Source organism: Erpetoichthys calabaricus, chromosome 3 (genome assembly GCF_900747795.2).
Source record: "Erpetoichthys calabaricus chromosome 3, fErpCal1.3, whole genome shotgun sequence".
Lineage (NCBI taxonomy): Eukaryota > Metazoa > Chordata > Cladistia > Polypteriformes > Polypteridae > Erpetoichthys > Erpetoichthys calabaricus.
Genome location: NC_041396.2, coordinates 51672900 through 51700602, shown reverse-complemented (window position 1 = coordinate 51700602; position 27703 = coordinate 51672900). Strand labels below are relative to the sequence as shown.

The following is a 27703-nucleotide window of genomic DNA, read 5'->3' as shown; positions in this document are numbered from 1 at the left end:
TTTCTCTATTTTTCAATATGTTTTGTGTTTGCTGTATTTCATTTTTCATCAATCTGTAATCATTGTACAGAGCACTGGCAGGGCTCGTAAGTGGAATTGTGCTTAGTAAGAATAAACTGAAGTGTAAAAACAAATCCTGCAAGCTTTCCAGTCAAAAAGCAGTGAAATTTCATCCAGCATCTCTTCCCCAGGAGATGAATATTACTGACTTCTTTAAACTGGCAGTGTAGCTGTGGGTTTGTGCCGGTGTTAAATCCTGACATAGTGCAGAAAAATAAATGGATTTACATACAGTAGGATAACTGAGAGATAGACAGACAATGCACTATATAATAGATAGACATATACAAAATGCACTATATAACAAATTGATAAATGATTCTTAAACAGGACTCACTGTTCAGTGACACCACAATGCATGATTCTGAGCTCTAGTGACAGCTAAAACAGTGTTCATACACTGCGACCAGCAGAGGGCGCTCATCGACTGATGATTTTAAATGGAGTTTATGTTTCCAGTTCACTTTTATTTTTATGTGACAAAAAGCTTTTTTGTACGGTCAAAATCAAACTGTACCGTCAGGCTAACGGGAAGGGATTTTTTATTTATTTATTTTCCTCCCTCTCTGCGTGTTGATTGAATAAATGGCTGTGACATAACATCTAAGGGTCACTGTCAAACTTGCAGCATCAGTTGCAGGGTAGGAACCAGTCCTAGATGAGGTACTCATTCATAGTTAGTTAACCCAAAATGCATGTATTTAGATTCTGGGTGTTAAACCCTTTCGGCATCCAGCCGCTGTTTTTGTAAAGCACATGGTACGTTGGCAGCTATTGGAATCGGATATGCTACTATTAGCGCAGACTGGACAGACTGGCATACAGTCCACGAAACATGGAAGTGAAAATGGACGCTTCCCGACTGTGCGCACCACATAGTAAGTAGCTCCACTTTCAATTTTATTTCCTCAAGAAGACTGAAGTATTTGGCAGCTACCTTGCATATAAACATCTGTGAGTGGAAGTGTGTGTGTCTGTCCGGCCCGGAAGTGAGAGGTGGAGTCAGGGTGATAGATAGATAGATAGATAGATAGATAGATAGATAGATAGATAGATAGATAGATAGATAGATAGATAGATAGATAGATAGATAGATAGATAGATAGATACTTTATTAATCCCAAGGGGAAAAAGAGCTCCACCTCTGAGGATACGCAAGCGAGGCGAGCATGTCGGCAAAACGAAAACCTCCGAAAAGTCACTCGCTTAGCGGCTAATACAGAAGCGAGGCGAGCACAATGGCAAAACGAATCCTCCTAGGAGAGAGACGCCCTGAGTAGTTCCTTTCAATTACCTGACATCTCTACATTTCAATTTTTATTCTGACGATTTCAATTGTTTCTTGGACCCAGGCTTTTTATAGCACGGGCTTACACAGCTAGTTGTATAATAATAGTGATCATTTTTTTGTTTATTTCATTTTTGAGCTTCCTAGACACCCCAAAGGTAGAATATCTCACAAAATAATTTTTCACGTAAAAGCAGAAAATCCAGGGCTGAGAGGACTAAAGCAGAGTACATGTAGGAAAAAACATGCAAAGAGAGAATATACACACAGATAACTGCCAAGCACTGGATTTGAGCCCATGCACCATCAAGCATACAAACAGCACGTTTTGCTTATTCAGCCATAATACATTTCAAATAAAATGATTTTTCCAATAAAGGTATTCAGTTTTAAATATATATTTTAAGAGCTTCCTGGTAGCAAAGTTGGAACCAACAGGCAAATAAATGCCAAGAATTGTGGATGAAACACACTTGTTGTAGGCAGATGGAGAGCACCTGTGTTTTTGCAATACAGCCACCAGAGGGCAGCATTCCTGGTCTGTGTATGGGGAGTGGTGGGTCTCCGTATGTCAATAGCAGCACAGTGAGGCAGCGGTTAACGCTGGCAGGCAAGACCACAGACAGGATACTCTAGTAGAGTTCTGGAATCTGTAGATGTCAGACCAACAGCTAAAGTGAACTGCTCATCCAGCAGCCTGTGACAATCCTATCTCCAGAAGTATCCCACACAAGGTTTCGTAGGGTGAGCCAGATGGTAATGAAAAGTAAGGAGGAGACAATTTGGTGGTTCAGTAAATAGTCAATATTTTTGTATTTGCCTTTTCTCTGGTTCTTTGTGTTCTTCCTGTATTACGACGGTATTAAGTTTTATTACCAAGGCATTTATTGGATTAATTTTGTCTTTCCACAATGTTGTGAAAAAGAATTTGCCCCTGTTGATACCCATTTTTGTAAATTTGTCATAATAAATTATTTCAGGTCTTTAAACAAAATTAAATATTATATAAAGGAAACCACTGCATACTATTTCATGTCAAGTGGGCTTTGTTGTCATACCATCTATTCACATACTGTACCTTGGCACTTTACACAGTGGTATAAAATTATATTTCATACCAGGGTGACTGTGCAATATTTAAACAATAAATGACAACAGAAAAATATAGAGAGGTGGGCAACTTTACACAAGGAAATGGAGAACATGGAAAAACATCTGAAGAAATTGACAAAAATGTCCTATATTGCTACTTATAATCTTAATACATAATTCGCCTGCCTCCTCACTCACTCACTCACTCACTCACTCACTCACTCACTCACGTCCATCCGAAGCCGAATGAGCAGTTGCCTTCTGCGCAGGTGCCCAAAAAACCTTACGAGACCGACATCCAACCCCAACATCGCGGCAGGCGGTGGATTTATGGCCGCAAAAATTCAAAGAGAAAGGCGACTTCGATTAAAACTCTAGAGGCCTGAAAGGCGATTTCGACTACAGCTTGAGGCCTAATTATGCATTCTGATTCAATTACGTATTCATTCAATACATCTATATCAGGTTTGTGGTGCTTATACTTATTACTTTTCCATATTGTACTGGAACATTCATCATTCAATATTATACTATAGGCCTGGAAAATTCATCAACTAACAGTACAAGCCTGTATAGTAATGAGTAAAGCAGACTACAATCATTACAAAACAACTTCTTCGTTACTTATCATTTGTTCTTCATACACTGCTGACACAAACTCGTGCCTGTTTCATCTTACGTTGTCGAAACGGGCTCTTTGTCTACTAATTAAATAATCAGGTTATCCAAAGCCTGTATTGCCTATGTGTAAAAGTAATTACCCCCTTAGTCAATCATTTAAACAGCTTATGTTAACTGATAATTAGACTCCAATAACTTAACAGAGCCAGACCTAACTGCAGCCAGCCCAGCTGAATCTAGACCTTACCATATGATGATCCTCAACATGACGTTGAAGTTGTCACCACAAAAGTTCCTAGAAGAACACTATGGCTTGATCAAGGAAATTCCAAAAAAAATTAGGTAAAATGCTGTTGAAACTTACAATCAGGAGAGGTTTACAAAGCCATTTCTAAGGCTCTGGGACTCCACAACACCACACCGAGAACCATCATCTGCAAATGGAGATCATTTAGAATGGAGTGAATCTTCCCAAAAAAGGCCATCCTGCCATAATTACCCCAAGGACACAGCAATGACTCGTTCAATCAGTCACAGAGGAGCCCAGAAGAACTTCCGGAGAACTGCAGGCCTCTCTAGCCTCAGCTAAATTCAGTATTCAGGACTACACAGTAAGAAAATGTGAGAATTGTGGGCGAGGTGGAAACCTTTGCATGCAAGTGTAGCATCGATGCTCATCTCTCATTTGCAAAACACCTAGAAGATCCTCAAGTGTTTAAGAATACTATTTTATAGTCAGACGAGTTAAAAGATGAATTTCTTGTATGATGCTGGTCCAACTGTATCTGGTGTACAGAAAATACAACATTCAACTGTAATAACATCAAACCTACAATAAAACATGGAGGGCTGGTATTGGGATTGGGTGTGGGGATGCTTTGCCTCTGGACTTGAAACCATGAATTGTGCACTTTATCAAAATATTCTTAAGGAGAATATCTGGTCATCTGTCCTTGACCTGAAGCTGATGTATAATTAGGCCATGTAGCAGAACAACAACCCATGACACAAAATTAAACTTTTGGAGTGGTCTAGTCACTGACTTGAACCCAATGCAGGGCCTGCGATGACTAGTTCACATTTACAAACCTATCATGATGTCTAAATTAAAGCAGCTCTGCAAAGAGTAGCCTAAAAATCCTTAACAGCGATGTGAATGACTGATGTTAAATTATAACGTGTTTAGTTGTGATTATATAGTTGCTGAAGGTTCTGGAATTATTGAGATAATAAGGACCAATTACTTTGTCAAATAGGTGATTTTAGCGTTGAATAACGTTTTCCTTGAATAAAGAAAGTAATAATAATTCTTTGCATTTATATAGCGCTTTTCTCACTACTCAAAGCGCTCAGCAATTGCAGGTTAAGGGCCTTGCTTAAGGGCCCAACAGAGCAGAGTCTCTATTGGCATTTATGGGATTCGAACCGGCAACCTTCCGATTGCCATTGCAGATCCCTAGCCTCAGAGCCACCACTCCGCCTGTAGAAATGAGTCAGAAACTATTATGTAATCACTCTGGCTCTTTCTTTAATATTACATTTTGCCTGGAGATTGGAAGCCATTCATTGTGTAAAGTAAGCAAAAACAGAGGCTATTAGGAATGGGGCAAATATTTTTTCACAGCACTGTAAGCGGCATTTTTATATGTCACGCTCAGAACCTGTACGCACACACATCATGGCTGCCACACGTTCTCAGCATTCATTTGATGCGTCCTCTGAGCACATCCTCAGAAATGAACAGTAGTTAATACAGTACAGTACCAGCAAAAAATCAGGGAGCGCAGTGTGATCAAGTTGGAACGTGACGTCAGAGTCTCTGTTTACTGCTGCCATGTGACAGCAAGCCGCTTTTCAGATCCTACAAGATCGATGTGTGTGCTTTGATGTTTGATGAATGGTTTTTATTCATGGTGCTTTTCAAGCCTCACATATTCCCCATCGTGATGACTCGATACATTTTAAAGGTCTCACATACCATCTTCTGTGCTGTTTTTTCTTTCAGAATATGCAGAAGCGTATTTGAGCTACAGAGAAAAAAAAATTAGGGACACAGTGAAAAGGTCTGTTTTGTGATTAAAGTGGGAATTTTTGGCTTTAATCTTGATATTTCCACTTTAATCTCGTAATTTTGTCATTAAAGTAGACTGTCATAAATGTCTTAAAACCGACCCAGCTATTAATCGCTACGTGTTTCGGGGCTTCCTACTGAACTGACAGCAGCGGCAAGCAGCAATTGCTGCACAGAACACATTAGATTTATGATATTCCAGCTCTCTGCACATTTACTTGAGGTCACTTTCATGATGAAATGCATTAAACTATGTACAGTATATTACATTTTACACACAAGTCGTTAACTTTATTTAAATAATGAATACTGTTAATATTTACACATGTGGGGGCAGCATGGTGGTGGAGTGGTAGCGCTGCTGCCTAGCAGTAGGGAGTTACATCTCTGGTGTTCTCTGCCTGCAGTTTGCATGTTTTCCTGGTGGGTTTCCACAGTGTGGTCCGGTTTCCTTCCAAAGACATGCAGGTTTGGGGATTTGGTGATGCAGAAACGAAGCTAGTGTGTGTGTGTGTGTGTGTGTGTGTGTGTGTGTGTGTGTGTGTGCTTGTATTCACCTTGAGATGAGCTGATGTTCTGTCCAGGGATCGTTTCTGCCTCGTGCCCTACGCTTGCTAGAATGGGCGCGTCTCTGGATTGATGAATGTAATCATTAAACATCCATCCTTTTCAGAGATATTGTGGCGAGGTGTCCTGGGAATTTAACGAACATTGTTTTATCACCGTGATTATATCTTGCACTGCCACCTGGTGGAATCTTCCAGATTTACGTAAAGTATGTGCTCAATTATAAACAGTACACCGCCTACGTAGCAGTAGCGTCCACAGGCACACGAGTCGCATGATGTATAAACCTGGCCTTAGACACAAAGCAAACATTTCTTGCTTCATTCAGAATTGTTTGGCCATTAATTTCTGTCTCTTCTGTCTTGCGGTATTACTCACCACACTTAGACTGCTAGCTTTGGGATGACAACCATCAATTCAGTTACAGTTAGGTCCATAAATATTTGGACAGAGACAACTTTTTTCTAATTTTGGTTCTGTACATTACCACAATGAATTTTAAATGAAACAACTCAGATGCAGTTGAAGTGCAGACTTTCAGCTCTAATTCAGTGGGGTGAACAAAACGATTGCATAAAAATGTGAGGCAACTAAAGCATTTTTTTAACACAATCCCTTCATTTCAGGGGCTCAAAAGTAATTGGACAATTGACTCAAAGGCTACTTCATGGGCAGGTGAAGAAACCATCCTTAAGCTGCGAAAACAGAAAAAAACAATCCGAGAAATTGCTACAATATTACGAGTGGCAAAATCTACAGTTTGGTACATCCTGAGAAAGAAAGCAAGCACTGGTGAACTCAGCAACGCAAAAAGACCTGGACGTCCACGGAAGACAACAGTGGTGGATGATCGCAGAATCATTTCCATGGTGAAGAGAAACCCCTTCACAACAGCCAACCAAGTGAACAACACTCTCCAGGGGGTAGGCATATCGATATCCAAGTCTACCATAAAGAGAAGACTGCATGAAAGTAAATACAGAGGGTGCACTGCAAGGTGTAAGCCACTCATAAGCCTCAAGAATAGAAAGGCTAGATTGGACTTTGCTAAAGAACATCTAAAAAAGCCAGCACAGTTCTGGAAAAACATTCTTTGGACAGATGAAACTAAGATCAACCTCTACCAGAATGATGGCAAGAAAAAAGTATGGAGAAGACACTAGTGTTTATTGATGATGTGACACAGGACAGAAGCAGCCGAATGAATTCTGAGGTGTTCAGAGACATACTGTCTGCTCAAATCCAGCTAAATGCAGTCAAATTGATTGGGCGGCGTTTCATGATACAGATGGACAATGACCCAAAACATACAGCCAAAGCAACCCAGGAGTTTATTAAAGCAAAGAAGTGGAAAATTCTTGAATGGCCAAGTCAGTCACCTGATCTTAACCAAATTGAGCATGCGTTTCACTTGTTGAAGACTAAACTTCAGACAGAAAGGCCCACAAACAAAGAGCAACTGAAAGCCGCTGCAGTAAAGGCCTGGCAGAGCATTAAAAAGGAGGAAACCCAGCATCTGGTGATGTCCATGAGTTCAAGACTTCAGGCTCTCATTGCCAGCAAAGGGTTTTCAACCAAGTATTAGAAATGAACATTTTATTTCCAGTTATTTAATTTGTCCAAATACTTTTGAGCCCCTGAAATGAAGGGATTGTGTTAAAAAATGCTTTAGTTGCCTCACATTTTTATGTAATCGTTTTGTTCACCCCAATGAATTAAAGCTGAAAGTCTGCACTTCAACTGCATCGGAGTTGTTTCATTTAAAATTCATTGTGGTAATGTAGAGAACCAAAATTAGAAAAAAGTGGTCTCTGTCCAAATATTTATGGACCTAACTGTATTTTTAGTTAGAACATAAGAAATTTGACAAAAAAGCAGATCACTCACTCCATCAAGCCAAGGTCCCCATGCAGTGTCCTCTGTTCAAGACTGAGCAGGTTTAATTCTCCGAGTCCGTCAGAGTAGGACGTGTCCTCAAGTTCAGGGATGCACCTGGTTGCTCTCCTCTGCACAGCTTCAAGGTACAGTAAGGGTGGTGACCAGAACTTCAAACAATAGTGCAGATGCAGTCTCACTAGTACATTTTATAGTCTGAGCATAACATTCCTCTGTTTATATTCAACAGTCTTTACGATATAACCTAACATTTTATGTGCCTTTTTAATTGCGTCTGTGTATTGCTTAGATAATGAAAATGTTATTTTGCCCACTTCCTAGGCTGCAGCTAACGTCATTCTTATTAATGTCAGCCTTGGAGTGGATGTGTTGCTACATACCATGGATCGGTTTTCTGGGCTCATCTATTCAAATGAAATAATCGTTTCCACTAAAGAATGATCCTTATCAAAATGTGGCTGTCCTAACACAACTACAATTGGAAGTTATTATACAGTGTCGTGTCTTTCTAGTTTTTTGACACCTAAAGCATAAGTTTGATAATTTGTCAGGTCAAAATTAATTGTTCATGATCATGGCACTGTACAGTATTAATTTGCTACATTAAGTGAGGCAGCTTTCATAAATTAAAAACAAATATCATGACTGTTTTTGCAGTTTAAAATGGGGTTTTAAAGTACACAAATCCAATACTGAAAACAAAACCCTAACCAAGTAAGTCCACTTTTTAAAGCCAAGAGTGTTATCAAGTATTGATTTGCATCTTGAGGTTGCATACATATTGCAAAGCAGCGTATCCATGTTGTTTTAGGAAGGAAAGAAGACCAGATACAAGAGAAGTAGAAGCAAACAAGTAAACCTGCCACAGAAAGAAATCACTTACACACTTTCCAATACATCAAAAATTCTATGTAAAAATTCAACATTGTTTAGATTGCAATACTCCTTTCTAATGAACACTTTGCACAGGGCCGCTGCTGGCCAAATGGGTGCCCTAAGCAGAAATTTACTTTTGTGCCCCCTCCCCCAAATATTACGGAAGTAAAAATAAAATAATAAAAAAAACACCTACTATAGGGGCCAAAATAGAACTTTATTCAAATAAAAGTAAATACATAAATAAATTGTATCATTTATAAATTACAATTGTAGCTCTACAGCAAAAAATACAAACTAAAATTACACTTTAAATAAAACATTTATAATAAATAAAATAAACAATAATAAACTGAAATAAAATCAACACTGTCATCTGCTGGAGCTTTCCAAAGTTCAAAATTTACAAAGGCACACTTCTGCTTTTTCTTGAGGCAAAGTCGTAAATGAGCTCTTCATATGATAAAGCCTTTGCTAATTCAGAGTTGATGCTGACAATTGTCAGACCACTCATGCGCTCTTGTGCCATAGATGAGCGCAAGTACGTTTTGAAGAGCTTCATTTTAGAAAAACTTCGCTCAGCAGAGCCAGATTATGAACGTACCTGAAAGTGATGCACGGGCTTCATCTTGGGCTTTTTTTTTTTCTTTCGTTTCTCGGCACTGGACTGTTGATGTCTCTTTCCAGGACCAGGCATATTGTTCAATTATTATCATTTTTGGCCAAATAGGCAGCCGTAACAGAGGTGAGGGCGCGCGCGTCATCACGTGTGCTTAGCCTACTCTGCGTTCACCGTAAAATGCAATATATACGTTTATATTTTTGTTTGTTTGTATATGTATATTGTTAATATTAATTTATTATTATAATATATAAAAACGATTTTTTTGAGCAGCTGGGATGGTGCCCCCCTGGGAGTTGGTGCCCTACGCAGACTGCGTACTCTGCGTATAGGGAGCGGCGGTACTGACTTTGCATTAAAAAGATATGGATAAGATGACATGACTTGCATCACTCAGGTCAGACTATCAGGTTAGCTTTCCCAGTATATACTGTTTAAGAATGACTGCTCACATTCAAGTCTCGTACGAGGGCTACTGTGTCTGCCACAATCTTCTCCAGCCTTCCTTTAATCCCCAGTTATTTTCATGCCAACTTGTTTTAGAATTAACATTCTATCATTGAGTAGCCATCTTATTTTTGGTGTCCTGTAACTGTTCTCTTCTTATTCCCGGTCAGAGTTTGTTTGCTGCACTTAATGAATTTTTTGAAATGAAGTAATTTAAGTGAAACCAGCATCATGTTTATGTGAAAGGGGAACATTTTTTGTACAATTGGTGATTGTTTTTCTTTTAGGCAAAAAAAATTCAATATTTTATTTAAAAGTCAGTAGATAAAGGGGCAATAGGCACCCATTTTTGGGACTGGGATGATAAGCTAAAAGACAAATTACCTGAATAATCCTGTCATTCGACTACTGTGATGTTTATCTACAGGACATACTGATGATAATTGCTGTCTTGCAAAAGAGTCGCCTGCTCTGAAGTTTGAACGCTTAAACATACACACAGTTCAACATTGTCATAACAGGACTAAATCCTTCCTTGGAAAATGTTTGTATTTACCTGGCTTGAAAATTAACATGCCTGGGGAGACTGGGCTCTAATCAGCATATGTGTACTCCTTGACAGTTGATAACAATACTTTTTGTTTAACCTGTGTTTACGTTATTTGTCCAACTGAGGAAATGGTTATGTGCCATTGTTTAATCCATCATAATGTTGATCTAGGCAGGGACTGAAGGAGATTTATACTTCTGGGTAGTAGAAGGCATGGGGTGAGGGACGGTCCACTGAGAACGCTGTCAAGGCCACTTGCACTGAGCACAGGGGCTCACAGGTAGATGAGGGTACATGGCTGGTATGACACAAGCCACACAGAAGGCAACACCTACCTTCAGGGAGGAAGAGATGCCGGTTGTGGGTTCAGCAGGAGGGGGAAGACTCATGAAAGGACCAAACGAAGCTGACGGATGAGAAGCGAGGTGTACCTAGGTCAACACAGGGAGCCCAGAGTGGTGAATAAAAGGAGAATGCTCACTCCATAAAGAAGAGACACTGACAGGAATTTAACGATTTGACAACATTTCTGTTGGGAAGTGAGCATCGGGTGCACAAAGTGCATCCGTGGACAAACGGGGCTCTGCACGACTAAAGCTTGTATCATCCACTCTATGCTTTTAACGGACTTTTAGAATGTGAACTGTGTGCTTTTCTTTTTAAAAAAGGGTTTTGATTTCTGATAGATTCTTATGTTCTTTTATCTTTTTGGTGTACTTTATATTGTCTTGTGTAATACAAGATACTGTTGCTTTTCCTGAAATTGCTGCCATGTCTTTAATCGTGTGTTTACTCTCTGCCCAATTTAAAGAACCCTGTGTGCAATTTTCTGTAAACTTCAAGAGTTCCCAGTCTCTTAATAAAATCTGGGTGGCATAGTTGGATATTTTAACGGTGTCTAGGTTAGATTACCTGTAAGTGGGACCAGACACCTGTCACATTTACTTAGGGTAGTCATTAGATAAAAGGCAGTGACTTGCCCTTTAATAACTAACTGGCTGAAGGTGTGCCAAACCATTATGTATTTTAGCTCTTTCTTACAATGTTAGTCATCCTGCTATGGCACATCTCCTACATTACATGATCCTTTTTGCCTTCGTTTTATTGGTAGTGTAGCACAGACTGACATCACCCATTCTGATCTTCTTAGAATCAAGGTTGTTAGCTTAGTAAGCCACTGCTAGACACTCTTAATATCAGCCAAAATATCTCTATTTTCCAAGATAGGGGTCCCTCTTTGGAATGCAGCCTTTGCACCTTACCGGAGAAGATTATCAATCCAAGACCAAGTAATATCATAAAGACATCTCTTAAGAGGAACCAGCTGGACACCCTAGAGCCATAATTCACTAAATGGCAACCTTGATGGACAGAACGTTGCATCAAGTATCAACCAAAAGGATGAGCTTATGTGTACCAAAGAAACCAATGGCAAGACCTCAACTTACAAAACCCTGATCTTCTTTCTTCTCTTTCTTTTATTCACAACTGAGCTGTAACACCTGGCGATCCATAGCCGGACACCACAGCCAATAGGGTGTGACCGTAACAGAGGTTCGAGAAATCCCTTTTGCTCTGTCAACTCTGCTAGACTTTAATGGTCAAAGATTTATCTCTATTAAAGCTGGATCAGGGTGTCATTATTACAAACATTGCTTAGGAACGGCAATTGCATTAGCAGAGATGGACTGTATATGTAAAAGCACAAACCCGTCTTGCTGAAAATAGTAACTGAATGATCACCAACTGCCCAGAAGATGTGATTTTGCTAGTTGCAAGATATCTGACACTGACATGAGCTCCTAAAACAAAGAGTACTGAAGATTCCAAAGCAACGTCTACATTAAATCATACAGTAAGTATACATACTTTGATAGCAATTACGGCAAAGCCAGCTGTTATATTATGGTATTAGTGTTACTGCACCTGATCTTGTGAAAGATAAGTTCTAGCTGTTATTTTCTTCTTAAATCCAGTAAGGAAGTGCAGAGTATCAACTCACACTCACACACACAAACACATACTTCTCCATAGAATATATATCCCATATAATGCGTTTCAGACATACCAAATTTACATTTCTTAGGGTTAGCTGTCAACCCGGCCTGCCTCAAGCTGTCAAGCATAGATTGAAGGCATTCTGGATGTGTCTGTCAATCATTGCTGAAAGAGATAACACCGTCAAGATACGCCCCAGAATAAGTGGAATGGGGGCACAAAAATCTGATCCATCATGCGATGTTAGAGATGTGCCAATGCAGTCGAAACATGAGCCTAGTAAATTTAAATAAGGGGTGGCAAACACTGTCTTTTCACAACTGGAAGCCTCAAGAGGTACCTACCAGTACCCTTTTGTAAGATCGAGTGTAGAGATATACGATGCCTGACCTAGTTTCTCCAGTAATTCATCAATATGCAGCACTGGATAAGCATTAAATTTGGAAACCTTATTTAAGCCTCTAAAATCAATACCGAACCGAACTGTCTGGTTTTGAAACTAATACGATCAGGCTCCACCAACTGCTTTAACTCTCATGAATTACGCCTAATTTGAGCATCTGTTTCACCTCATTAAGCACCAAATTATTTCTCGCCGCCAGTATCCGATACAGGCGCTTTTGCACTTTAACGCCACGCTCTGTTACGATTGTATGTTCCGCAAGTTTAGTGAGGCCAGGCAATGAGGAAAAGACATTAGTCTTTCTTCCAATCAAAGACAGCAACTTTGTTTTCTGAGTGTTTGTCAAATCATCACCAATAGTAACATCAGTCTGAAAAGACTGCAGCTGCGGACGCTAATAACCTCATCTGGTTCATGCCATTCTTTTAAGAGATTAATATATAATTTGAACAGGCTTTTGACGGCCCGGTTGGCAAGTTGCCGTTCCACGGAACAGCCACTTCAGGATATCATGTTGCATAATCAACCAGCACCAGTATATACTGATAATCATTTTTACTATTAGGGAGTGGACTGACAATATCCAACCCAACTCACTGGAAGGGAATGTCTAAAATAGGCAATGGTGAAGGGGGAGCCCGAGGAGGTCTGTGAGCGGAGACCACCTGACAGTCAGAACTAATGACTCATGACTTACAGAACTGCTCAACATCTCTGCCCATATTCAGCCAATAGAACAGTTTCAAGACGCAGTCCCTAGTTTTCTCAGCACAGAGATGACCGCCCTAGACGTGTGCATGAGCAAACTTCAATACAAGCTCTCTATGTTCAGTTGGGACGACCAGCTGTTCAATCAGACCACCACCTATACAATCAGAAATCACCCGATACAGTAAGCCAATTTTAATAAAAAATTGCAGAGTTTTGAAGCCAGGTCAGGCTCCTTATAGTAGGAATCGGCAGTGGCACGAGCTTGGTCAAATGCAAATTCTAGGGAGCTCTTGGCTCGTTGCAAGTTTGCAAACGCCATGTGCTTGCCAGCCGATGCCTCTGGGGAGGGCCAGAGCAGCAGCCACATCTAAAGAGGTTGAAGGACTGGATAGCTGCCCAAGGAAATTCAACGAGTAATCCCCATTATTCCTCACTAGACAGATCGGGTTCAATTTCCAAGCCAGTTTCCTGACTGACTGTCAGCTACTAGCCCCTCCCCTCCCACCAAAGGAGCAGGTGCTCTGTAGTTGGCCGAGACCCATGGAAAAAGGCCATTCTCTTCCCAATCAAGAGGGGCCAGGGACAGCAGTTGAATATGGCACTCCAAACTTTAAAGTTTATTCCCTTATACTTCAGAGGAAGTAACACAGTCTCATATTCCTGAACATCGCCATGAAAACAGCAAATGCTCACTCACTCCATGCCAGAGCTGAGGGACTCCCAAAGCCAGTCACGTCAGATCACACACAGGTCACTACCAGAGTCTAGTAGTGCAGGGATCTTGTAACAGGCCAAGGGGACAAAGACCCTAAAACCGTCTTTCTTCAAGGTTTTAGATGGGAACCGAGAGCAACACATCTCAGCTAAGCTAATCTCCAAGGATTGAGTAGGGGCCTCATGCATAACGCCGTGCGTAGAATTCGCACTATAACATGACGTAAGCACAAAAGCCGAAATGTGGTTACGCACAGAAAATCCAGATGCAGGAATCTGTGCGTATGCAAACTTCCATGTTCTTCCGCTACATAAATCCTGATCATCATGAAAAGTAACGCTCGTGCATGCGCTTGCTGTCCCACCCCAACTCCTCCCAGAATTACGCCTCTTTGAATATGCAAAGCAATATTAATAGCCCTTAAGCTCAGTGTTCTGTGAAAAGACAATGGGAAAAGCAAGAGGGAAAATGGAAGAATTTCAGCGAATACCAAGTGGAGGCAAAGAAAAACGTACTATTTGTTGGTTTAAACAGTGATATAAACTACAAAAGGAAGCTAATCGACTGACATAGTGTGTTGGAGAAACTCGAAAGCTCAAGTTCACAAAGTCGCGCAGTGCCTGAAATGAAAAAGAAGTTGTCAGATATCAAAGTTGCCATGAAAAGGCGAGACGTAGCCCACCATCTGAGTGTCACATGAAAGCTTATTAGGGTACAGAGAAAAAAAAGGCACACAGTGGGGAAAAAGCACGAAATGTCAACTTCAATCTCGAAATTTCCACTTTAATTATGTAGTTTATTTTGTCATTAAAGAAGAACATCATAAATTTCATCTTAAAATCGTTTAATTAACCGGTTTCTCAAATCACATCGTAATTAAAGTAGCACGTTAAATGCTTTGTTTTGTATGTGTTCTTCTGTGTGCTCTGTGTGTGTCAATCACTACGTGCTTCTTAAACCGGCTTTCTCTTCCTCAGACAGGACACAGAATCCATTACATTCGTGATATTACAGCTCTCTGAATAACTAAAATACTGAGATGTATATGTGATATCATTTTCATGATGATAGGAGTTAAAGCATGTTATTAAACATGGGAACACGGTGGCGCAGTGATTGTGCGCGACCTTCGATGAAATAATTTATTGCAGCAGTACTCAGGGGCGGCTCTAGGCTTGTGGCGGCCCGGGGCAGAGAAAGAATCGGTGGCCCCTTCGCCTGCCAATGTCAATATGGTATCTTATACACGGCGGATGGCCACGTCCATTGCGGACACTGCATAGCCACCTCGTGCTCATAACACAAGCGTTTAACTTTTGCCAAAATTTGCCGCTGCGTTTTTAGCTGTGTCGTTATTTTCTGTTTCTGTTTTATATTCAATATATATTGGCGTGGCGGCCCCTGGGATTTAGCGGCCCTGTGCAGGTGCACAGTTTGCACATGCCTAAGGCCACCCCTGCAGAACTGTCTCTTTCAAACGTACTAACCTCCAATTCCTGTCCTTCCTTTTCTTTCTCCAAGTAACCAATCGCCACACAATCAGCTCTGTAATAGACATTAAGCCATTTGTAAGCTTATAACGCGATTCTTCAAAACTTTTAAGGAACATTGAAATATCTTCGTAGTACATGTTTAATTATTCTATCGTTCATGCCTGTCCCAGTGAAGCATACAGTGCTTTTATCTGTATAATAAACATTTTGCTGCATTTTATCTTAAAAATGATATCGTCATCATATGTAAATACACGCTTTATAAAGTGGCTCAGGTTGTGCAATATTATAACCGTAATGCAAGTTTACAGTGAGGTGATTGTACTTATAAGTCCAAACAGTTCTACAAGGAGCAGTTGATGGACTGATTGAGTGCATTTAGAGCTCTTAGGATGAAACTCTTTCTGAACTGCGAGGTCTGTACAGGAAAGGTTTGAAGCGTTTGCCATGTGAGAAGCAGTTCAAATAGGAACCATGGCTGAGGCAGCCTGTGCTTGATGCTGTATACCGATTAGATAGATAGATAGATAGATAGATAGATAGATAGATAGATAGATAGATACTTTACTAATCCATCCATCCATCCATTTTCTAACCCGCTGAATCCGAACACAGGGTCACGGGGGTCTGCTGGAGCCAATCCCAGCCAACACAGGGCACAAGGCAGGAAACAATCCCAGGCAGGGTGCCAACCCACCGCAGTGCTTTACTAATCCCAATGGGAAATTCACAATTTCACAACAAAAAAAGATAATTCTCTTTACGATCAGCTGCTCCGAGTGGTGCAGTGAGAGTTATATGGAAAAAGATGATCTGCTATGGCAACCCCTAACGGGAGCAGCTGAAAGAAGAAGAAGGTGCAGTGAGAGTAGCGTTAAAGCAGTTATGGTATTTGGAATACTTTGACCATTCCGTGGACCATTATATTGTTACTGGTTAATTACAATCAGATGCATTAAGCTAATAAACAATATGCGGTTAATTTCAGTGTATTTATAAAGCCACGTGTCAGGGACGTGGATCTGAAAAAGAATGATAAACCACACAGGAACAGTATCACTGCTTTGACGCTGGGTGCCGCCAGTCTGCAAAACCGAGCGTAAAACTTGCGTACGACAGGGTATGAGGTACCGTGGAAATGTGCGTGGCTTTACACCAAGTTTAGGTTTTATACATCGCGATTTGAACATGGAAACGTTCTTACGCAACATTTCTGTGCGTACGCACCGTTTATACACGAGGCCCCAGGGGAGAAGCGGCACTCCCTAGCCAGATGTCCAGTCTGGTTACAGCGGAAGCGCTTGCACTCTGTCCCAGGTGCAGAATTCTCACTGTGCCATCTTCTACTTACTGTGCTGCTCCAAAGACCCTGTCAGCGACTCTGGGTGCCTGGTCAAGAGTAAGTTGGCTGGCTAGAGGGACAGTATGCACCGAAGGCTGCTCGGAAAGGACGGTCCTGGGGCTGGGGCTGAGGTAAGAAGCTACAGTTATTGCCCGGAGGACAAGGCCAGGAGGGTTGCAGAGTCAACACTGTTCTGAAACATGTCACCACAACAGAGGTCTTCACCAATCCCAGGCAACACTGCATCAACAGCAACTTTTTCTACTATGTGTTCGACGGGGTCTCCACAGAATCAGCTTCGGATAAGGTGCAGCAGGTACAGCAGCTTTCCTTGAATTGGGCAATCAGGATTGATCTGCCACAACTGGAACTTACGCCCCTTGGCTAGGGAGCTTATAGCAGTAAGAAGAACAACATGATATTTATGATTTCCTGAAGCGGGCGGCACGGTGGCACAGTGGGTAGCGCTGCTGCCTCGCAGTTGGGAGATCTGGGGACCTGGGTTCGCTTCCCGGGTCCTCCCTGCGTGGAGTTTGCATGTTCTCCCCGTGTCTGCGTGGGTTTCCTCCGGGTGCTCCGGTTTCCTCCCACAGTCCAAAGACATGCAGGTTAGGTGGATTGGCGATTCTAAATTGGCCCTAGTGTGTGCTTGGTGTGTGGGTGTGTTTGTGTGTGTCCTGCGGTGGGTTGGCACCCTGCCCAGGATTGGTTCCCTGCCTTGTGCCCTGTGTTGGCTGGGATTGGCTCCAGCAGACCCCCGTGACCCTGTGTTCGGATTCAGCGGGTTGGAAAATGGATGGATGGATTTCCTGAAGCAACAGGTCTCTCAAGAGAGAGGTTTCGCATAACCTGCAAGGCATCCCCAGAAAAAAAGGGGTGACGATGGCAGCCCAGTTTTGTCTGTCCCAGTGCATCAACGTGGCCGTCCGCTCAAAGCAGAAGAGGAAAATCTGAAGCTTGTCCATAGGTGCCATCTTCACAAGCAGGTCCTTGGGACAAGCAGTGGGAGAAGCCTGCACATCTTCCAGGTCTGTTGGAAGGGGAATGTGCAGAGCTTCCTGAGGATCCATCTGTGCAACACCCCCTTTTGGTACCACTACTCAGGCTTGGGATATGGAGTTGCACAGGAGACTGCAAAAGGTATCAGGTTTCCAACGTACAAAATCTTTATCGCTGTACTGGTAGGTACAAATACAAGACCTTATTCAGAAGGGGTTTGTCAACAGTAGAAAATCGCACAGGTTGCAGCTGTCAAATGTGGCAGTCCAGATCTGTTCTCCAGGTCAAAAGAACACAAAATCCTCATCAAGCTGACTTAACAGCTCGGAAACAGTTATTGAAGCAGACGCAGTCTGAGTGAGAGAGGACAAGAGAGTGAGCAGTTTAGTTTAGTCGGTCTTTTAAACGTTCTAAAGTTTGTGTGAGAAACATGTTGCGCGGTAAGCCTACAAGCCTGCAGCTGATGTCGCAAAGGGGATGGGTAAGATTGCGTTTGTTTCTCATTGAAATATTGTTTAAGAGGGAAGATATCTGAAGAGCCGCTGTGTTTGTTTACCATAGGCAGCTAAAAGTGTGCAACTGGTGGCTCTATGCGGGAAGTAAAACAGAGCAGGGAAACTGCTGAACTGCACATGAGCGATGGTCGCCACCGCTATGGGCAGCTAATCAGTGGCGGCACTGGTCACAATACATGCACACATACCTGTTAAAAGTCTATCCCCATGCCAAAACACAACAGAGAAAATGAAGTGTTTAATGTACTTTCATCAATTTCTGAACCTTGCTCATAAATTGTAGAGATCTCTGAATATGTGGCTTAATCATTTTACAGAAATGTTGGCTTATTTATAGTGACTATTACTACTTCTGAAAATGAAAGGTGTTCCATAAACAAATGCATGTGCACCTATCAAAAATTACCAGAAAATCTTGATACCACACAGACATGGACCCATTTGTTGGTACCCTTATAGCTTGTTGAAAAGTGTTGTATGCCTCCAGAAAAGCGATTAAATGAAAAGCATTTGTCCCATGTATACATACATGCCTTCGATATGTCAAGTAAAACAAAGTAAGTGTGAAAATAGATCAAGTATTGCTTATTCTACAAAGATATTCTAAAATGCCCTGGAACATGTGTTGATACACCTAGAAAAGATCATAAATAATTGGATTTGAGTGATTTTTCAAACTAGCTATTTTCTCTAATTAGTACCACACATTGCCAAATTAGCAATCAGTCATTCAGCCTATTTAAATGGAGAAAAATAGTCACTCTGGTGTTGGGTATCATAGTGTGTCCTACACTGAAAATGGACCAGAGAAACCAAAGGAGAGAGTTGTCTGAGAAGATCAGAAACAAAATTATAGACATGCATGTTGAAGGCAAAGGCTGTAAGACCATCTCTAAGCAGCTTCATGTTCCTGTGACAACAGCTGCAAATATTATTAAGAAGTTTAAGGTCCATAGGACTGTAGCCAACTTCCCTGGACATGGCTGCAAGAAGAAAATCAACCCAAGAATGGGCAGAAGGATAGTGAAAATGGCAGACAAAAGAGGCAAGGAAAACTTACAAAGAGATGCTAGCTGAACTTCAAGGTCAAGGTCCATCAGTGACTTATTGCACCATTTGTCACTTTTTGAGTGACAGCAGGTAGAATGGAAGAACACCCAGGAAAATTCCACTGTTGAAAGAAAACCATAAAAAAAACCCAGCCTGGAATCTGCTAAAATGCATGATGACAAGCCACTATATTTCTGGGAGAACGTCCATTGCACAGATGAGACAAAACTGGAGTGTTTTGTCAGGTATATGTCCACTGTTGATAAAATGAAAGAACACCATACCTATTTTAAAACACGGAGGAGGCTTGGTTATGTTTTAGGGCTACTTTGCTGCGTCTGGAACAGGATGCCTTAAGTCTGTGCAGGGAACAATGAAATTTCAACGACTATTAAGACATTCTGGAGTGAAACATGCTATTCAGTGTCAGAAAGGTCCGTCTCAATTGCAGGTCATGGATTCTCCAACAGGATAATGACCCAAAACACTCAGCTAAAATCACCCAAGAATGGCTAGAACAAAACATTAAGACTATTCTGAAATGGCCTTCTATGGGCCCTGATTTGAATCCTATCGAATAAACTAAAACATGCTGTCTGGAGAAGGTTCCATTCAAACCTGACATAGCTGGAGCAGTTTGCTAAGGAAGAGTGGGCCAATCTACCTGTTGACAGGTGCAGAAGTCTCATTGAGAGCTATAGGAATCACTGTAAAAAAATCCTTAAATTGCATTACAGAAATTTGGAAAACTTCCATACGTTCTCTCAACTATCTTTTGAAACCAGTGTAACTACGCAACTGTAATTTCCTATTAAGACAAATTTAAACCCCTCTTTGAAATAAACCCATATATTTTAGTAATAATACAATTCAAACATAAAAATGCTTACATAAATCAGATATTTATTAGAATTATTTTTTCATGCAATTTAACAGCACCTGTAAACATAATCATTGAGAGTTACTTTAACTGTGAATTGTCAATTAGACAGATGATAAAAAATATATATGGAATGTTTAAAGCCCCAAATCCCTTTTAAACACCACCCATGATTTAAAACAAGAAACACATTTTTTTTGCAAATTGGGTAATACAGTAAATATGGCTTGAACAAACCATAGCAGCAACTAATAAAAAGAACTATTTCTGAAACTGTATTGCTATGGGAATTATGCAATCTGTATCTAAAGACATTAAGGTTAATCACCTCTTCTAATGATTGTCAAGACCCAGATGCTTTTTAAAATGTGAACTTAACCACTTTTACAGTGTTGTACTTGAAGATAATTCTTAAAAAGAACATACCACATCCACTAAAGGAAACATGATTATTACCACAGTGAACAATTCTTCCCTTAAAATTTAGATTTGTTAATTCCTAAAAACATAATGTACATTCTGTAAAGCTGCAAAGTACACAGCTTTAAAGAAATTATCCTCCTGAAGATAAAGGCTCACAAAGGCTCAAATACATGATAATGAACTTCATCGACTGGTCTCTAATGGTCTTTAATCTCAAGAAATCCCAATGTTATATACTACTCATAGCACAGACAGTATGAAATTTTATCTGTTGATCATAACCAAAAAAATATATATATTTTTGAGGTATAATCAAACAGATTATTGTAACATTTTATGTTGCTATTCAAACAATGTTTTTCATACACTTTAAAACACTGATTAATAGATTTTCTTGAATATTTCAAAAGATGATTCCTCACAGGCACATTTATTTCCCTTGAGTCACAAATTGGGACCTCTGACTAAACGCTGACTCAGCTTATCTAAAAATTAAAAGTGCTTTTCCCACAATTCCCTTATTACAGCTAATCATTTACAGTAGTTTGAGATTTTACATAACTTTTCCAATTTTGTCCCTGTTGTACATACAATGAAATGTATAACTATACATATTTATTCAGTCTGTTTGATTCTATCAACCAAATTACCTTTATTTATAGAAAATGATACATATTTAACAATTTAATGATAAACATATGAAATATTTCTGCATATATGTAACTTTACCCCTGACATTTGCCCGATTTACATTAATACTTGCATTACAGGATTTATACAGGCACAATAGTGTTACCCTGGATAGGAATGTTTATAAACAAAATAGACATAATTAAATTCTCTTCTGATAGAGGAATCAATTTATTGTATTGACTGCAGAAAAAACTAACTTAATATTTATAGAAGTTAACAAATATTTTGCAAATTATAGTACATACTCATTTTTAAAACTGACTATTAACCAATAATATATATATATTTATCTGTATAAAATCTAACAGTCCCCTTTCCCTTTATACATACTCAGTAGTATTGAAAGCAAACATAATTTATTCTTTATTGAATAAATGGTCTGCAAGTCCAGCATAGTAGTTTAAGGCCTCAGTTGATATTGGCAAAAAAAAGAAACATTTACATCTGTATTCTATTACAAACTTTTATAATTGAAAGTCTCAATTTTGTGCAATACATGGCAAATTTCTTACAAATGTGAAAAAAATCAGTCACTACTGATAAAGGAAAAAAGCTTTAGGCTTTCAAAGTTTCCCAGTTGTCCCTTGCACTTGCATTGGAGTGACTGTCGCAACTCATCCTTTCTCACAAACGAATGAATGATACCTCATGTGGATAAGACAGCCTTCTTCAATTGTTCTATCTCCATCTATAAAAAAAAAGAAAAATCCAAGCAATCTGAGGAATGTGATTCAGTACTTTGAACTGCTTTGAGATAAAATTCTTCATTCTCATTTGACAAATAAATATGCTTTATGATTAGTAAAACAATTAAATGTATGCAAAATATTAAACTTCTATTACTGATGAATTCCAAAAGAAATACACCATGTAGCTCAAGGATGTACAATACACTAGAATAGTGATTCTTAAATGCTAGGTCACCACATGTGTAGTAGACCTAGTCAAGTTTGTTGGTGCACAATTTCTGTGGTGTGTGATATAAGTACCATCCTCCATGTAGCAATCGTTTATGGAAGTAGTATATAATCTTGCACATAGCTAATAAATATGGTGCTGAGATCTCACAAAGAGGTATAATTAATATGCTCCATGACACAACCAATGAAACAGTCAAAGATGACTGACAAGCAAACTTGCATATGAGAGAGAGAGAGAGAGAGAGAAGCAAATGTCACAGACAAGCTTGTGAGTTGAAGGGACTGTGGCAGTAGTTTGATATGTGAAAACAAAAAGAACTGGGGCCTCATGCATAACGCTGTGCTTAGAATTCACACTGCAACATGGCGTACGGACAAAAGCGGAAATGTGCGTACACACACACACACACACACACACACAAAAAAAATCCAGCTGCATAAATCTGTGCATACGCCAACTTTCACTCCATAAATTCTGGTCAGCGTGAAAAGTAATGCATGTGCCTGCTGCCACTCCCCAACTCCTCCCAGAATTATACCTCTTTGAATATGTAAATCAATATAAATAGCCTTTAAGCTCAGCATTCTGTGAAAAGACAATGGCAAAAACATGGGGGAAAAATAGAAGAATTTCAGCGAATATCAAGTGGAGGCAAGGAAAAATATTCTATTTGTTGGTTCAGTGGTATAAACAACCAAAGGAAGTTGATCGAGTGACAGAGTGTCGGACAAACTCAAAAGCTCAAGTTCATAAGTCATACAATGGCCGAAATAAAAAAGTTGTCCGATATTAAAGTCGCTGTGAAAAGGCGAGTTATAGCCCACTGTCTGAGTGTCATATAGGTTATTAGGGTACAGAGAAAAGAAAAAAAAAATAGGGACACGGTGGGGGAAGACAAGCTCGAAATGTCAACTTTAATCTCGTAGTTTATTTTGTCATAAAAGTAGAACATCATAAACTTCATCTTAAAATCGTTTAATTCACTAGTTTCTCAAATACCATTGTAACTAAAGTAGCACATTAAATGCTTTGTATTGTATGTGTTCCTCTATGTGCTCTATTTGTGTGAATCATTACATGCTTCTTAAACGGGCTTTCTCATCCTCTGACAGGACACAAAATCCATTACATTCATGATATTACAGTTCTGTAAATAATTTAAATATTGAGATGTATACTTGATATTATTTTCATGATATTAGGAGTTAAAGCATGTTATTAAACATGGGAACACAGTGGCACGGTGATAGTGACGAGCTGGTGCCCCATGCAGAGATTGTTCCTGCCTCATGCAAAATGCTTGCTGCACCATGTGCGACCTTTGATGAAATAATTTACTGCAGCAGTACTGTCTCATTCAAACGTACTAACCCCCAATTCCTGTCCATCCTTTTCTTTCTCCAAGTACCCAATCGCCAAGCAATCAGCTCTGTAATAGATGTTAAGCCATCTGTAAGCTTGGAACGCCAATTCTTCAAAACTTTTAAGGAACACTGAAATATCTTTGTAGTATATGTTTAATTATTTCATCCATCTATCCTTCCAGTGTCTCACTAGCCCCAGCAAGAACACAGCGCGAGGCAGGAACAATCCCTGAATGGGGCGCCAGCTTGTTGCTAGCACTGCGACACCGTGTCCTCACATGTTTAATTATTAACAATATAGATTATTTAAATGATGTTAACATTTTATCTAAATAATGTAATAAACATATTTTGCTGCATTTCATCTTAAAAATGAAATAGTCATCATATGTAAATACGTGCTTTATAAATTGGCTCAGGTTGTGCAATATTATAACTGTAATGCAAGTTTACAGTGAGGTAGTTGTACTTATAAGTACAAACAGTTCTACAAGGAGCACTTGAACTGATTTGAGTGCGTTTATAGTTCTTGGGATGAAACGGTTTCTGAACCGCGAGGTCCGTACAGGAAAGGCTCTGAAGTGTTTGTCGTATGAGAGCATTCAAATAGACTGTGTGCATGGCTGAGGCAGCATGTGCTAGATGCTGTATACCGATAATTCTCTTTCCGATCAGCTGCTGTAGAGCTGTGATTCCACACTCAGATACAGTGATATAAATACTCCAAGTGGTGCAGTGAGAGTAACAACGCTAAAGCAGCTATGGTATTTGGAATATTTTGGCCATTCCTTGGACCATTATATTGTTACAGATTAATTACAATCAGATACCTTAAACTAATAAACAATATGCGGTTAATTTCAGTGTATATGATAATAGCTGCGTCAGGGATGTGGGTCTAAAAAAGAAAGGGAAACCACACTGGAACAAAAGCACTGCTTTGACGCTGGGTGCCGCCAGTTTGCAAAACTGAGCTGAGAACTTGCGTACGCCAGGGATTGAGCTAGTGTGAAAATGTGTGTGGCTTTACGGCAAGTTAAGTTTTTATACATTACGATGGGAGTGTGGAAACGGGCATACGCAACATTTTTGTGTGTACACACCGTTTATACATGAGGCCCCTGGTGATTAGTGTTAATTGGTGAAATTTGTCGAAGTGTTTGTTGGTGACCTTGTTCACTGAATATAAGTTGACAGCTTAGGTAAACATTTTTTTCCTGCTTCTCCATGATGCTTTGTGAGGCCAGTGTGACATCACAGAGATGCAGCAGCCATTAGCAGAACTTTCATGTGTGCCTGGTCTAAGATAGTTGCTGATCTGCCTCACACACGAGTGATCTTGTGATACAAAAAGCACTCCAACTCTGATTTACGTCCTGCACAAAGAAAAAAACAAAAAAAACCCCACTTATCCACTTATTTTCATTTCAGGGGGAGATTAGTGGACCATAATGAGTACTGCCACTGGATATGTAAAAATGATCCCTGAAAGCTGGCAGCACTGCATGGCTATATTACATGCATAATTAGCTAAGAGCCTAGCTACTATTTCAAAACAAGCCTTCTTCTGTCAGAATTGACGCCCTGTTAAATAATAATAATGAAAGATTTATTACTATTTTCAAGACCTTCCTTTCTTCTTCATTGAAAAAAAAAATGTGCAAAACACCTGTACAGATACATGGGAAATAAAAGATGTTACAACTTGGAGACATGACTTCAGACAATGAAACAAGCCAGTCCCAAAGTGTGCCCCAAAATTAGAAGCTTGTCTTTTCTTATTCCACATCACTGTTAATATGATAACATGGAAAGCTGACCAATGAATTTCCCTGGTGTACCGTTTTGGCTAATTATCACCTGCAATTTAACTTCGGAATCCTTATGATTTCACTTAGGAATCTTGTCAAAAATGTGATAAGAAAAATGGTCACAATATGATTTAGCTCTCTGCTATACCCATTAAATATTAGTTTGTTTTGCACAGTGCAACAGATGACCCAGTGGATTTAACAAGGGCATATCTCATGTCAGAAAACGGTAACAAAGTCGCCCAATTAGTTTTAACTCTTTAGAGTGCATGTTAAAGGTGTACATAAGTAAGTGTGCCAAGTTTAATTAGTTAAATTAGTGTACCCACATTGGACTGGTCAAAATTCACAAGCAATCAAAATGTGAAACATGAATTCCTTTTATAACTTGTGTGAATAAGAAGCTGGCAGTAAGCTACTGTAGTAAGTAACTGCAAGTAGTTAGCTAACTGATATAATTTCCTTTTACTACATAATAGTGCAATTCTTAGCATTACTGCTTCGCAGACTCAACAACCTGGGTTTGAATGTACAGCCTACTTTTATAAACTTGCCAAAATCCATTTCTGTGGAGTGTACCTGTGTATGCAACATCAAATTGTTAAGTGATATGTCCTGATCACAGAATATGACAGAACAGTCGGACAAAATGGTACTTGGTGCTCATCTGAATGTATGAGGTCCATGCACAATATTAGCTGGTGCAACCTTATTATCTAGTGTGCAGGCTATAATAGGTTGATGGTACAAGATTGTTTCCCAGAAATAAAAATGACACCATGTCCATGTCATAATACCTATTAATCAAATCAGCACAAATTGATAAAGAATGATTCCTGAATTTCTTAGTATGTGAATCAGAGTGCAGTAGCTAGAGATGGATGTATATTCATGCCACATGGAAGGGAAAAGTAAGTCTTATTTCACAAAAATATTTTTTGAGGGCAGGAAATATAATCACACTTGACAGATTAAGCAGATGTTCAGCATGAAATGAATGTTATCAATTGAGTTGATGTTACACATACAGTACAGTGCATCCGGAAAGTATTCACAGAGCATTACTTTTTCCACATTTCGTTATGTTACAGCCTTATTCCAAAATGGATTAATTTTTTTCCTCAGAATTCTACACACAACACCTCATAATGACAACGTGAAAAAAGTTTACTTGAGGTTTTTGCAAATTTATTAAAAATAAAAAAACTGAGAAATCACATGTACATAAGTATTCACAGCCTTTGCTCAATACTTTGTCGATGCACCTTTGGCAGCAATTACAGCCTCAAGTCTTTTTGAATATGATGCCACAAGCTTGACACACCTATCCTTGGCCAGTTTTGCCCATTCCTCTTTGCAGCACCTCTCAAGCTCCATCAGGTTGGATGGGAAGCGTCAGTGCACAGCCATTTTAAGATCTCTCCAAAGATGTTCAATAGGATTCAAGTCTGGGCTCTGGCTGGGCCACTCAAGGACATTCACAGAGTTGTCCTGAAGCCACTCCTTTGATATCTTGGCTGTGTTCTTAGGGTCGTTGTCCTGCTGAAAGATGAAGCGTCGCCCCAGTCTGAGGTCAAGAGCGCTCTGGAGCAGGTTTTCATCCAGGATGTCTCTGTACATTGCTGCAGTCATCTTTCCCTTCATCCTGACTAGTCTCCCAGTTCCTGCTGCTGAAAAACATCCCCACAGCATGATGCTGCCACCACCATGCTTCACTGTAGGGATGGTATTGGCTTGGTGATGAGCAGTGCCTGGTTTCCTCCAAACATGACGCCTGGCATTCACACCAAAGAGTTCAATCTTTGTCTCATCAGACCAGAGAATTTTCTTTCTCATGGTCTGAGAGTCCTTCAGGTGCCTTTTGGCAAATTCCAGGCGGGCTGCCATGTGCCTTTTACTAAGGAGTGGCTTCCATCTGGCCACTCTACCATACAGGCCTGATTGGTGGATTGCTGCAGAGATGGCTGTCCTTCTGGAAGGTTCTCCTCTCTCCACAGAGGACCTCTGGAGCTCTGACAGAGTGACCATCGGGTTCTTGGTCAACTCCTTGACTAAGGCCCTTCTCCACCGATCGCTCAGTTCAGATGGCCGGCCAGCTCTCTAGGAAGAGTCCTGGTGGTTTCGAACTTCTTCCACTTACGGATGATGTGCTCATTGGGACCTTCAAAGCAGCAGAAATTTTTCTGTAACCTTCCCCAGATTTGTGCCTCAAGACAATCCTGTCTCGGAGGTCTACAGACAATTCCTTTGACTTCATGCTTGGTTTGTGCTCTGACATGAACTGTCAACTGTGGG

General features: G+C 40.1%; 1 protein-coding gene across 2 annotated transcripts in view; it reads right to left on the bottom strand.

Moving 5' to 3' along the window:
* Window positions 1–20199: 20199 nt before the first annotated feature.
* The window catches only part of cd2ap (CD2-associated protein), a 277447-nt gene continuing 269943 nt past the window's right edge, over window positions 20200–27703 (bottom strand). For both annotated transcript variants that reach the window (XM_028796811.2, XM_028796810.2), the window contains one exon: window positions 20200–22000. In XM_028796811.2, the coding sequence (XP_028652644.1) occupies window positions 21959–22000 (42 nt within the window). In that variant the 3' untranslated portion in view covers window positions 20200–21958. The remainder of the gene's footprint in view (window positions 22001–27703) is intronic.